Source organism: Bactrocera oleae, chromosome 5 (genome assembly GCF_042242935.1).
Source record: "Bactrocera oleae isolate idBacOlea1 chromosome 5, idBacOlea1, whole genome shotgun sequence".
Taxonomy (NCBI): Eukaryota; Metazoa; Arthropoda; class Insecta; order Diptera; family Tephritidae; genus Bactrocera; species Bactrocera oleae.
Genome location: NC_091539.1, coordinates 61,229,169 through 61,243,625, shown reverse-complemented (window position 1 = coordinate 61,243,625; position 14,457 = coordinate 61,229,169). Strand labels below are relative to the sequence as shown.

The following is a 14,457-nucleotide window of genomic DNA, read 5'->3' as shown; positions in this document are numbered from 1 at the left end:
CACAAATTAGACATCGAACTTTTGGAATCCATCAGTTGTCATATCTCGAATGTCTATCGACAAAACTCATTAAGAAGATAAGTAGTTTCATTGAGTGCACCAAATGGTTTCAACATAACAATGGAACGTGATATCAAGATAACCACGTTTTACGATAGTGTATCAAAATGGCACACCTAGCGCTAACTGTGCACGAAGGGGTAGCATTCTTACCTAACTACCTCCCTAGTCTAAAAACATACGACCTATTTATCCTCTAGCACATAATTATTAATATTTTTACTCATATTACTTATGGCAATAGTTAACTAAGTAAGATGATAAGTAGTTCATTAAGGGTTATCAACAATTACCTAATCGATACTCGTATTTGCCGACTGCTCATGTACAAATATACTGGAAGAGCGCTGAGAGGCGATAAACTCAATTGCGGTACTTGTAAATGATGTAGTTATTGTATATAAATAATTTGAGTACAGATGTCTCGAATATGCATATGTTTAATTAAGCACTCAAGTGCCAATATATGTAGGGTTTTGTGATAATTGAGCATATATCAGTAGTTTTAACCACGTTTTAATCACGTTCATCAGACAACGGGTTTGAATTTTGTAAAGGCATGATCGAAAATGATAAACTGTTTCAAGGTAGTCGAAACAATGTAGCTGTTATCAACCCTAATTAATATATGGAAAAAGTCCATCTACCATGTCAGAATTGAATCAACTATTACAAAAGTGATAGGAGACATTCTTTACCTTAAAATAAACCAAAATTTAAATTTTCGTTTGTTGCTCAGACCAGAACTGAGATATATGATATACCTGAAAAGGAAGTCTAATTGTTGGAAATTTCAAAGTAGTACTTAAATACATGCAAATTAGTGCAATAAAGAAATTGTATATATATTATGATCATGCCGTTTTACACTAGCTTAAGTGACAATTTTGGATGACTCGAAACGGAAATTTGTTTTCCTCCAATGATGGTATCAGAAAGGTAAATCAATGCAGAGAGAGAGATATGATTTGCTAATAATCAAAGACTTTTAAAGAAACCACTACTTTCTGCACAATAATTCTGTATGGAAATACCAAATTGATAATTCAGGCGAAGTATAAAAAATGTTTGCCCATTGATTGCTTGATACATTAGAGATGTAATACCTTACCCTTACCAAGTGGGTTATTTGGGTATTTACTAACAGCAAACAGAAGCTCTATTGCTAGTATTTCTGACTACACTATAAGTGATTGTCAAGTGCAAAGTGTTAGTGTTTCATTGTAGATACTCTTATCAGTAATTGTTTGCAAAAATAAATGACATTCGCGTGTCATTCGAGAGCCGACAAAACCATATGACATTGGGAGCGGACATTTCACGCTCACAATGAGTAAATTGAGCACAATGCACTATACTAATGAATGAGAAAGTAATGCAATATATTTATATATGTTTGAGAGAATTTGGCATTATCAATGCAATGCATATTTATGATGAACAAGAGGAAGACATTTAAAATAACGAAGCGGCTGAAAGCAAAATTAGCAATGACAAGTGAGTACACGCTGAGCGACACATACATATGTGGGGCCATGTCTGGGCATGAGTAAGAGGAGACAGCCGCTGTCAGAGAGATTTGTTGTGTGTAGCGATAATAATGTGCAATCAGTTCATTGCACTACTCGTTGAGTACCTGCTGTAGCGAGGCAATTTCATACCTCCACTTTCCCTACCACTGTTTTATTGAATTGACATTTCTCGCTGCTTTCTAGCTTTCTTTGCTTTGTGTTAAATATTCGCGCCCATTTAGTCGCTTATCACCGCCGGCGCTGATAAACAATTGAGACAACAATTGTTTGTGTAAATATTAAATAAAAAATATATAGGCTAAACGAAAATAAAAAGAACGAGCAACAAGTGTTCTACTAAACTGCAGAAAGGTTGAATTAGTGCAGTCGAGTACGGAGCGCGTTAATAGCGTGCGCAAAGCGTGTATGAAACTAAAGTAAGGCACCAAAGCGTAATGTGCAAGTAAATTGTATAAATAATATTGATCCGTCGCTGGGCGGGAGCTTCTCCTCAATCAGTTGACGCCGTTCCCTGCGTGAGTGAGGTACGATTTGTTTGTTTAGAAGTGTGGTTTCGTGGGACTTTTGGTGAAATTTTCATCGATTTGTGGCGTAGCAGGAATGTTTTTGAAAAATTGAAATATAAACTATTCAATACTAAAGCATTTAAATAGCGATAAGCAAACATTTTTGACAAAATTCAATATAGAAAGATGTTTTCATAAGTGTGGTGCTAATAATTATAAAACCAATAGTATATACATATTGCAATTAGTTGCCAAAAATGTAATGAGATTTCGTATTTATCTTCGCAAATTAACGAAATGTCAAACACTCTGTGGCAATTGAGAAAAAGTGGTGTGTTTATTATTATTTATTGTATTTTTTTGTGCTATAAATACTCCTAGCGATAATAAGTGTCAACTGGCGATTATATACATATATATACTCGTACGAGTACTAGTGTGGAAACATTAAATCTTTGGCAAGACTCTTAGTAGTTTCAACAAGTTTTATTTTGAAATTTTTACTATCATTAAGTAACGTTACTGGGATTTAAACTTGCCTTCAACATGTTCTTTGTTACGCACTCAACTTACTTAACATATCGTACTTTGCTCATATGCACTTATGTTGAGTAGCTGTTGGGCCGGTTTGCTCAGCGACATCTGTTGTAAAACTATTTTTATAATTTGTCGTTTATTTCCACGCTCAAAATTTGAGCGCAGAGTGCTATTGATAACTGTGAAACCTACCTAACTCATTTACTTTGGAACCATTTAGTGATTATTGTAGATTTCTTATAATACACGATCGTCCCGTCACCAGTAAAGATGCGCTTGATCAACGTAGAGGCCTTACAACAGCTACGTTGTCAAGCATCGTTTTAGCGATCTCTATTCGACGTCGTTTTTGCAAAAGATTCACGTTTTTTTAAGAGTCTAGCATTGATGCACATCATTACGAAAACGTTAACCAAATGAGTTGAGTTAATCCGCAATATATGTTAAGATCATTTACTCTGATGTCAACACGACGATTTTCAAGCACTAATTCTTTAAATTTTTCGATGATATCATCATTAACAGAGATGGTTGGACGACTCGCATGAGGCAAGTTTTCGATGACTTCACTGCCTACACTGAATGCATTGCGCCACTCAAATACTTAGGTTCCCGATAAAAAAGACTTCCCGAAACACTTATGCAACATTTTCAACGATTCCGTAGCCGTGATTCGAGTGGAAACACAAAATTTCAAGCAAGCTCGTTGTTCAATTTTTTTATGGTAAAAATCGCTACACAAATTTTTTTCTTAAAAAAAATATAGATGTCAAATATACATTAAATAAATATGGCCGATACCGATAAAGAAATAAAGTTTTAATCGATTCAGTCCGAGTCAAATTTCATCAGCTGCTTATTCTGAGTAGACTATAGTGTAAAATATTAAAAACCAAAATTCCTAGTCTAAAAACTCGAAAATATGGTTTTAGATACCAAAGATAGTCAATGATACTTAAACGAGTTGTTTGTTCGATTCGTCACCGTCCGTGTTGTAGAGATGTGCTACATATTTGCTCTAGAAATTGTTCCTCTCCTATTGCTAGAAGTCGATTTTAGTTACTTTAACTTTTTAATAAAGATATGTAATATAATTATAAGTATATACAAATATATATAAAACTATATGTAAGTATGTTATATGTCATTATGAAACCTTTCCAACAACTTATTATAAATTACTAAGATTGTAAAGTGATAACGTTGAACATTTGTTAATTAAATCGCTTGGCAAATATTATAACACGAAAAGCTTTGTAAAAAAACATAGACGAATGCAAGGTTATTATTATATCATAACTCGATGTGAGATTGATCTCAACTCAATTATAATCTCAAGAGAGATTTTTATTTAAAATGTATAAGTATTTGTGATAAGCATTCATTTGACCCATATTAATAAGATTCAAGGTGAAATTAAAACACTATTATGTTGGATAGCGTTACTTATTGTATATAGTAAACATTTTTCGTTTCTCTCTTTCCGATTTTAACGACACTTTCCATCACTTTAGCTCTCTTTCTCGCGCTCTCTCTCTCTCTTTATTTGCTTAGGTACTCCCTTCGGTCGATTTTTCCCCTTAAATATCTTATCATTGATTCAATGAATAAAAGTTGTTGTTTTTAATGTGTTTTTGTCTAATGGCGTTCGCTTTCTGCCCAATATTGTAGTATCCGCAGAAAAAACGTCTCCGAAAGAACAAACAGTAACAGTGTTTGGTTTAAGATATCTTACTGCAATTATATATATATATAATCTTTAATAATTTGTATTATATGAATGACGAGCGCAACGAACTTATCTTTCAGTTGTTGAGATATCGATCTAAACTCTTGTATCTTTAAGCTGTCTATTTGTGTGAACCGTTGATCAGACCACTGTAGGATTTAGCTGCCATACACACTGATCGATCAAAATACAGTTCTTAAAAGGAAAACTTTTTTATTTGTGAAGGTTTTAAAAGCTTTGGTGAAACCGAAGTCAGCGTTTTTCTGGTTATCCATTGGTATACTTCTCAAACGCTCTGACTCGAGACAGAAGTAAAGAAAGCGGACAATATAAAAACAGATTAAGATCTGGGACTAATTGAGAGACCCATTCAGCTTAAGATTATGGACCCTGTTAATATTGTACTAACTTTTTGGTGCTTAATTCTCACGTTACCGGACCGGACTACTAAAATTTTGTAATGAGATTAGCGTCGTTGTGACTTAAACTTAAACAATACTTTATATAATATATTAATTTTTTTTAATAACCACACTACACAAGTAACAAAAACTCTGTTTCATATACACTCAATTTTGCATGACGGATTGTTTTTTAAATAAACAAATAAAATAAAAAAAAGTAAAAACTGGAGAAAAAACTTGCGTAAGCAAATAAATCTTCTTTTATGGTAGTTTTTAACTTTTTACCGCATATTAAATTGAATACCCAGTCACCAACAATTGCATATGCACAGAATAGGGAAAATATGTTGTGGGCTCCACCCAACAGCGAACTCAACCAAAGAGTGAATAAGCAACTTAGTGCATAAGTACTTGTAGTCATAAGTTCACACATGTGTGTGTGTGTGTAAGTCGCTGTTTTCGAAGCTCAAAACATAAGTAAGACCCTTCCAATGCAACCTTTGCCCGTTTTTTTTGCACATTCGATTTTACTTTATTTACACATGAGCGGAGATCAACGCACGCTGAGCCCGGGCCAGCCAGCCGCCCGACCAGCAGCCGAAACTTTGCGCATAAAAATCTTAAAAGTGTTTTTGAAAGCGCCATAAAAATTAAAATAAAAGTAACTAAACTTATTTAGTGCAAGGCGGACGTGTCGGAGCATAAAGCAGAGTTCCGCTCAAAACAATGAAGATGCAAACGCGAAGACAAAGGAAATTTTAATTTAATTACGCTCATATGAAGAAGTTTTATGACTTTCTGCAAGTCTTCCTCTGTCGCATGGAGATTTCTGAGTGCTGTATGTAGTTCAACTTTTATTTTGATGATTAAATTTATTGCAAATAAACGTTAAAAGGATATGGTGAATGTGAAGAATTTGCAAAAGTATGAAACAGTAAAAATATTTTAATGTTTGTAGGAAATAAATATTTTAATTTTATTTTGATAAGTGAAATATTATGATTCAAGCAAGTTGAATTTGTGGTATTTGAAACTATACAGAACTTTTTTTCATATCGTGCTAGAGCTTTTGTACATCCCTCTTACATATACATATACTCTTACATATACATATATATTTTTTTACATGTATGTATATATATGAGCACCCTTCATATATTTTGAGATGTATATATCATGTGTATATATATGTATTAGATATATATCTAAATGATCAGCATGACAAGCGTAACGATTGAGCCATGTCGGTCTGCCTGTCCGTCTGTTTGTGTATACTCGCACTAATCTCTCAGTTTTTGAGACATCGATCTAAAATTTTACACATATACTTTTCTCTTCAAGGAGCAGCTCATTTGTCAGAATCGCTAATATCGAACCACTATAGCATATATCTGCCATACAAACTGAACTATCGGAATCAAGTGCTTATATGGAAAACTTTTTTATTTGACAAGAGATTTTTACGAAATTTGGCACAAATTATTTTCTAAGGCATTAAGGTAATCTCCTAAGAAATTGTTAAGATCGGATCACTATAGCATATAGCTGCCATACAAAGGCAACGAGCGGAATCAAGTTATTGTATTTGTAAACGATGTTATAGCTTCGGTAAAACCAAAGTTAACATTTTTTCTTGTTTAAAATCTTTCATTAATGCAAGTTTTATATGTATCATATACGAAGCTTGCATATGGAGAGTGAGTTCGGTTTAACAAATATGTGGCATATTAGAATTCTCATTTCATTTTAAATGAGTATAGGTTTATTAATGTATATATATGAGGTTGAGGCTAATGTTTATATTATATTTGAATTTTATTTTTAATTAGGTGATAACATTCTGTAGCTTTTTTTTAGATTTCAAAATATTTTTTTTTTAATTCTTGCTTTGAATACTAGTAAGTGTACATGAGGAAAACATAAAATTCTCCGTAATGAAAATCAACAATGCCCAAATTAAATTTACTTCAACAGCACGCTCTCTATATTCATTCCACATTTTCATTTCAGTCATTAGCAAACACGAGAATCACTGCAATTTCAAAACGAAACAATTCCCGGAATATTTAGCCTTAGCAGAAATCAAGAAATAAAAACCGAGAATATTCCACCACGTGCCACTAATTACCCACAATCAGCAGGCGTCATTCGTTGCCAATTGACCCGAGCGCAGAGTACCGCAAGCAACAGCAAGTGCTCGTGTAACTTGAGACAATATAAAAATGCCCGCAGTCACAAAGTTAGCCACGTACGAAGAAATTTCGGCATTGGCCAAATCGACGTATCATGATCTCTTTGGCGGCGATCCAGAAGTGGCCTGCTGTGCTCCCGGACGTGTTAATTTGATTGGCGAACATATTGACTACAATGACGGCTTCGTTCTGCCGATGGTGAGTTACAACTGCCATACATACACACACACACACACACACACTCGTTTATATAATAGAAATTTTGAGGACTTAATTAAATCGCTGTGAGAAATTGGGTCGCACCGACAAAGACAAGCAAGTGACATGATTTTGTATATATGTAGGTATAACCTACTAGTTATTCTAGTGTGGAAAAGTCGACAAAAAATCACTAATTAGAAAGCTTTGTATGAAATAAGTAGAAAAAGAGACACCTTTTTTAATCACCGTATTAAATCTTTCCTTTGTTTTTCGCCTTTTTGGCTGCCCAAATTCTTCTATGCTTTAGCAACCTATTCATTTTCGTACCTTAATTATCGTAGATTTTTTTCGAGAGCTCTTATTTACATGCTGGCATATGCCTCTCTTTACTCATACCTCTCTTCCTTCATGCCTTTCTCTAGGCGCTGCCCATGGTAACACTGGTTGTTGGTGGCCGTCGCGCGGACAATAAGGTCTCAGTCTTTACACACTGCGCTGGCTGCGATGATCCAAAGCAGGTGGAGTTTTCATTATTAGATCTGAAACCCGAATTGCCAAAGTAAGTAATTTTTTAGGTAAGCCGAAGTGCAGAACAGCCTCAAAATTTGAATGAAACTCTATAAGTATCAGCTTCTAATTTAAGAGGAGAGTAATAGCGTAATGTACCATAAATTGTTTGTACATGTGTGTTTATGTGAGCTAATATGTATGTGTGCTCCCTCTTGAACATCAAACATCTACTGAACTCTCTTATCATCTGTCCGCTGTTGGTGTTTACTTCCTTATTAGGTAGACCCTTTTGCCCGATTTCACTATTCTTACATATCGCATATACATATACCATATACGTGTTTGTATGTATGTTTGTCAACAAGCCGCTCTTTAGCCACGCATCAGGTTACTTTTCTTTCCGAAATTTTGCAATTTGCCATTGGCATTTGTCACCAGCGATCGGAGCTTTTTGTTGTTCGTGTGTGTGTGTGCCTCATGCGACCACAACATCAACCCTGTGTGCGTGTTTCACAGATGATAGCAGAAAACAATAAGGATAAAACGAAAATGGAAATGAAAATGCAGCACAGCCGCAACCTTGGCAAGTGAGAATGTGTGCGGACACTTCAACGATGGGATGCGGACACCTCGACTCTTTGTGTATTCTCCTCGCTGTCATGCAAAAAAGTGATACTTTAGTTCATACCAAAATTTAAAATTAGGGTGATACGATTTTTCAGTTTCAAATCAGACTTGAGGAAAGGGTTTGAAACCTTTCTCTGCAGGTCAAGTCGGAACTGACTAGCCTTACTGTTGTATAAAAACGTCAAAGAGAATAAAAAATTATTGAAATAATTTTACTTACTTAAAGTGTAGTAATTCTATATAATTATTGTTAAAGCCAACTTAATAACTTTATTATTCATAAATTTTAAGACAAGACTAGATGCTTGATATGATTCTACAACAGACTCCAAGTGGTCTACAAAAAGTATATATTTTCTTTATGAAAATTAGTCGCTAAAGAATATTGTTGACAAATTTTACGAGAACATCTAGGAGTGAGACTACAAAGTATCAGTATCAAAACTCTCATACGTGTTACCCATACTTTATTTTCAAATATCTAATATAACTTTGTTTTCAAATATCTAATATATTTACCTATCATTAAGAAATAAATTAGTATCCCATAAAATGAAAAAGACATTTTTAAGCACTTTCTCTTATTTTATCCATATAAACATTATAATTTGTACGACGGACAAAAATTATCTTATAATTCATGCCATCAGTCAGGTGCTCAATGAAATATTTGGCTTAATATCCAATTTATTTGGAATCTACCTGAATGATAAAAGTTATTAAAAAAGTATGTTTATCATATTCTGAATTAAATTATTAAGACATGTCTTTTTAACTAAAATATTTGACGGAAATATTGGTTATATGGCAAAAATTATATTGTAACGATTTCGACTACTCTTAGACTACATGTCAGAGGAATTTTAAAATTAAAATGAATATTAATTTGCTCCCAAAAGTGGGCGGCACCGTGCCGTTAACTAACATATCACCCACAACCCTAATCTTATAAATCTTAGATTGTTCAGAGAATTGATGGAATCAAACATTAAATTATATGATAATTTGACGTCTTTGTTAACAGATTTTCGCCAATTTTACATTATAAGGTAGAGACTTGCAATATATGTAAAAACTGTTTCAAATAGTTTATGAGACTTGGGTTAAGGTTATGAAGCCTAAATAAAGTTCTCTAGAAAAAGTTATTGTCCATACAATGACTTACGTTTGATCTAAAATTAATAAAATGAAGACGTTTTTAAAGCAACGTGCATTTTAATTTTAACCCAATATTTGTTCGTTTTTGGCCTACCAATTTCGATATTGGATCAGATCAAAAAACTGGTAGGTTATTGTAGAGAAATTCCAAAAAAAAAATGTGTTTTTCTTATCGCGAACTTCACATGGCAAATATGTCCCATACTCGAAAATTTTCGCTAATCGTAGATGTAAACTTTTTTATGCGAATCTATGAAATTGGTTTACAAAATTGTTGATGGGGAACAACTATGACTAAAATGTAAGCTTTATTAACAATTTACTTGGTTTTAACAACTTTTTTATATAAATTAAGGACTATTAACAAAATACAGTTGATATTTTTGGTCAACACTAAAGTCGAAAACTCTGATATGGGAAAGAGTTTTCAACAAGAAAACAATTAGAAAGTGTATGTATTTTGGATGAAATTACTTGATTCCTACAATAGCTAGGGGCCGCCAGCGAAATCGATTTTAAAGTTGCCAGCCAATGTGGAGCCATTCAATAAGTTTTTTAAATCGATTCTTCCTTCTTATACGAGGATACCATTAAATATTGTTTCTGTGGTGGAGAACGCAAACTGGGCAAGCATAATCTGCATAATTTATGCAGCTATTACTTAACAGGTCTGATTCGATCAAAACAAATAATTTTTTACTTAAAAATAAAAGCACGTTTTTAAGCTAAAACAGTCGCATAATTAATTGTCTTCATAAATTTATAAAATTTTTTTCACTTCCACTAAATTAAAACCAAAACATGTGTGACAGATTGCCGAAGTTCACAATAGCATATTCGAAATTCGAACATAATTTCTCATTCACACGAAATTCGTAATTCGAATTGTAAGTTTTCAGTTATTTGCTCCTCGGGGCGCATTTACTAAAAGACTATATTGTCTGACAATATGTTGAGCTTATATAGTGTTGTATAGTAGCTCTTTCCATAGCCTTTGAACGCCAAAGGACCGATCAAGGCCGTGAATGAATTCCATGCCGTATTCCAAAATTGTGTTTCGGTTAATATTATATGCTAAAAATTCAATGATATTAAGGAGCAATTATGTTCAAGGTGTACATGTATACTTTTTGGACACAATTACTACAGTTATTGTTTTCTTTGCCGTATATGCACTTATAAGTAGTCCTTTAGAAATCCTCAGAATCGCAATCAGATTACAGCTAGTTGCCTGCATAACAACACCAAGCCACAAGTGACCAAAACTCAAGTATTTAACATAGCTTGGTTTTCTTTGCATGAACTCACACACGTATACGCATACAACAATATAATGAAAAGTGCACACAACAACAATTGTGCATCATAAGAAGTTGGCGAATGGTGCTTTCTGACATGCTGTCAACTCGTTTGCCGGATGGTTGGCTCACCGCCTGCTCGTTCTTGATGTGAGCTGTCAAGTGAGTGAAAGGAGAGCGACCAAATAAACAAGAAATGTGGAGTTAGAAATTCATAAGCACACACACATACATACATATACTAAACATAGTTAAGCAAATGCTTGAAACTATGTGTGCGCGTGTGTGTGTGCAAATACATGTGGTCAAATTGTAAAGTTCAACTACTCAACTGTAAAGCCACAAAGGAAATGCAAAAACGAGTTGAAAGTGGTTTACATGCAGCAATGTGTGAGTGAGAGAATGATTCCGGGTGTTTGTGTGTGCTTTGCGGCGTGTTTTTGTGTTTGTATTTATATGTATGTGCAATCAATGTTGAGATTTCGCCAAGCCATCTAAAAGCGGTAAATTCGTCAGTGGCAAAAAGCAAATTTCACCTCGGAAATTTAAATACGCTTTGACATAGCCGGTCAGTGTTCCGTCTGTCCGATCATGCAGCAGAGAACTTTAGCTTTGGTATGCACTTTTGAGAACTTCGGCAATTCTATTATCTCTTTTTCTTTCTCTCTCCGTGCAGATGGGCGAACTACGTGAAAGGTGTGATTCACCATTTTGCCGTCGAGTCGAAACAGGAAGGTGAGCTGCCCGGTTTCAATGCCGTGTTTGCCTCCAATGTACCAGTGGGCGGCGGCTTGTCATCCAGTGCCGCAGTCGAGGTGGCAACTTTGACGTTTATGGAGCAGTTGACTGGCAAACAACTTGAAAAGTGAGTAAATTAGCAATCAACATTGCTTTGTGCAACATCTGTCTATATAAATATATATAATATTTTTATAGATATATATTTTTTATTTACTTTTTTGGCTTGGTTGGCCTGTCAACAATTCGAACCTCTTTATTTCAATTTTTTTTATTTGTTTTTATTTTTAATTTTTTGATTTTTCATTTAACAATTACAGCAACAAGAAACGTGCTTTAGTATGTCAAGCCGCTGAGCACAAATTCGCTGGTATGCCCTGTGGTATTATGGACCAAATGATATCCGTTGCGGGTCAAAAGGATAATGCACTGCTGCTGGACTGTCGGTGAGTTACATCATTTTTTTGTTGAAAAAATAAAAAAAATGGATAAAAGTGTTTATAAGGTGCTTACATTATAGCTCCGATTAGACTATTGTATGTTTTAGTTTCTCTCCAGCATTCTTTATAACTTATACATATGAAAGTCTAGTAGCGCACTTGTAAAACAGCTTTTTCCAGCTCTGTCTATTTTACATAGTTCTATATTGGCTTGTTTTACATAGTTCTATATTGGCTGATACCATTTGGCGACAAGTTCAAGACATTTGGTGACTCGTTGGCAGCTAGTTCTTCCCTATTCAAAGAAAATTGCAGAATACGCGAATTTAGTCAAATTCTTTCAGAATCTTATTTTGAGGTTAGTTTAACCACTATAGCATATAGTTGTCATACAAACTTAACAATCGGAAGCAAATGCTTGTATGGAACACTTTTCCATTTGACGTGATATATTCATTAAATTTGGCATGGATTATTATTCCAGTGCAATCATTGAAGAAATTTCGTATATCGTTAAGGCTTGTTCTTGTTTTTATATAATTAATTACTACTAAGTCTGCTTTTGTTGAAATTTTTAAATTTACTGAGCTTATTCTGCGTGACTGTCAGTTCAACGCACCACAAGTGACGTATTACAGTCATCTAACTTTTTACTATATGCTCTATATAATTTAATAACTTTCAATGCAGCACAGCCGAAAATATTCGTGCAGCGCAGCCATAAAACCACACAAAAGAACACACAAACACATGTTCATATGAAGCTTATAGCGTAACTTTTGTCTTAATAAAGGCCAAAATGCGCTGATAATGTGTGATTTTTTAACACAAATACATCTCAAAGCAGTATTAATAAAATCAAAAAAGTAAATAAATAAATAAATGCAAAATTATACAAAATCAACTAATAAAATCATAAAAATGCAACCTACTGACTACTTTGGCACTTTTGCAATGAGCGCGCTACAGCAACCACACAAAAAAAAAACACATAAAATACTCATGCGCTTTGTATGGCGAATTATGATAATAAAAAAAATAATTGTAATAAAAGTAATATTATTTTGTAATATTTTTGCGACAGGCAGCAACAAATTTACGACAAATAGCGTCAGCTGGCTGGCAACCGCAGCGCTTTAACACACATACACTCACACCTTGACACACACACATGCATATGCAGGTCTACACATTACTAATGCCAAGCTGCTGCTGCGGCTGTGAAATTGAAAAAGTTGCGCGCTTATGTGGCGGTTTGCGCGAGAAAAATAACGTTGTAATAATAATATCGCGTATACGCCATGCCGGCCTCGCCATCACATTCGCGCCACTGCCTTTGTATGCGCTTGTTTATTTGTATAATACGTGTGTGTTTTACTTTTGCATTTTATTTATGTAAATAAATTTGTACGCGCAGGACAATAAAAAAGCGCAAACATTGTCTTGGCAGACAGTGTGGCATAAAAAATATTGCATAGCAGCACAAAATTTTTATGCTGCCAAACGCGGCCATTTTTATGGCCAGAATAATGTGAATATTTAGCTACATATTTGCAGTGTTGGAAATATTTTTGTTTAGTAGTAAAGTAGTTTGTAGTAGATTAAAGATTTCCTATGTTTGCTGATATTAGATTAAAGGAAGATTGTGGTAAAATAGTGCATATTGTTTAGAAAAAAAAATTCGTTGGCGGATTTTTAGAGAAAGCAATTCTCTTGCTCGTTGCCATTTTATCATAAACTATGAAATTTTGTGTAAAAAATTGCAAAAATTTCTTTCATTGCCTACTCATTATTAAATTTCAGTAAACAGGTAAAAATGTCAAGCTATCCAGTTTAAGAAACTCACGGTAACTATTTCCAACAAAATTTTTTTATTTATGTGTAATAAAATGGATGCTATACTATAAGTACACTGGTGTTAAAAATATTATAAAATCGGTTCAAGAAATAATCCATATATAATCTGACCAAATTAAAAAAGTTGTCTCTTGACGATTTTTACCATGAAAAAAACAAATTTAACAACGAGTTTTCTTGAACTTTTCTGTTTCCAATGGAATCCCTGGTACGGAATCTTTCAAAATATTTCAAAAGTATTTTGGGGAGTCTACTAGTAGATTTGTGTTTCACAAATCATTCAGTGAAGTTCTTGAATGCATCTAAAAACCATCTCTTTTAATGGCGATAACATCATAAAAGATAACGAAAAATACATTTTGCTAATGCCTTGGTGGGAGTGTAAATGATAGACTCGTACTAAATGACCTGAATCCTTTCAAGTAGGTGTCGCGAAAAAAATGCTTTATAACGTAGCTGAAAATCCTTCAGTTCCTAAGTTTATATTAGGTCAAGTAAAAAGTTCGTTCGGTTTTTATCTTAGAGATGGCGTTATTGTCCATAGTACTAGTGTTAGTTAGTGCATCATGTCATACTATACGGCGCTGAAAACGTGTTTATTCGCGCTAAAAGTTTGTCTTTGACAGTTTTTCGATTGATTTACTCAGTTCGTTGTGAGCGCTCGTCAA

At 34.0% G+C, this 14,457-nt stretch overlaps 1 protein-coding gene across 3 annotated transcripts in view; it reads left to right on the top strand.

Annotated features, from left to right (window-relative positions):
- The first annotated feature begins 1,869 nt into the window (after positions 1-1,869).
- LOC106622055 (galactokinase) overlaps positions 1,870-14,457 on the top strand; it is a 45,276-nt gene continuing 32,688 nt past the window's right edge. The window contains exons 1-5 of one of the 3 annotated variants that reach the window (XM_070109484.1): positions 1,870-2,008; positions 6,779-7,158; positions 7,584-7,720; positions 11,431-11,619; positions 11,813-11,938. In XM_070109484.1, coding sequence (XP_069965585.1) covers positions 6,991-7,158; positions 7,584-7,720; positions 11,431-11,619; positions 11,813-11,938 — 620 coding nt within the window. In that variant the 5' untranslated portion in view covers positions 1,870-2,008; positions 6,779-6,990. Of the gene's footprint in view, positions 2,117-2,150; positions 2,430-6,778; positions 7,159-7,583; positions 7,721-11,430; positions 11,620-11,812; positions 11,939-14,457 lie in introns of those variants that run through there. The other 2 variants (XM_070109483.1, XM_070109485.1) reach the window with 2 other exon arrangements.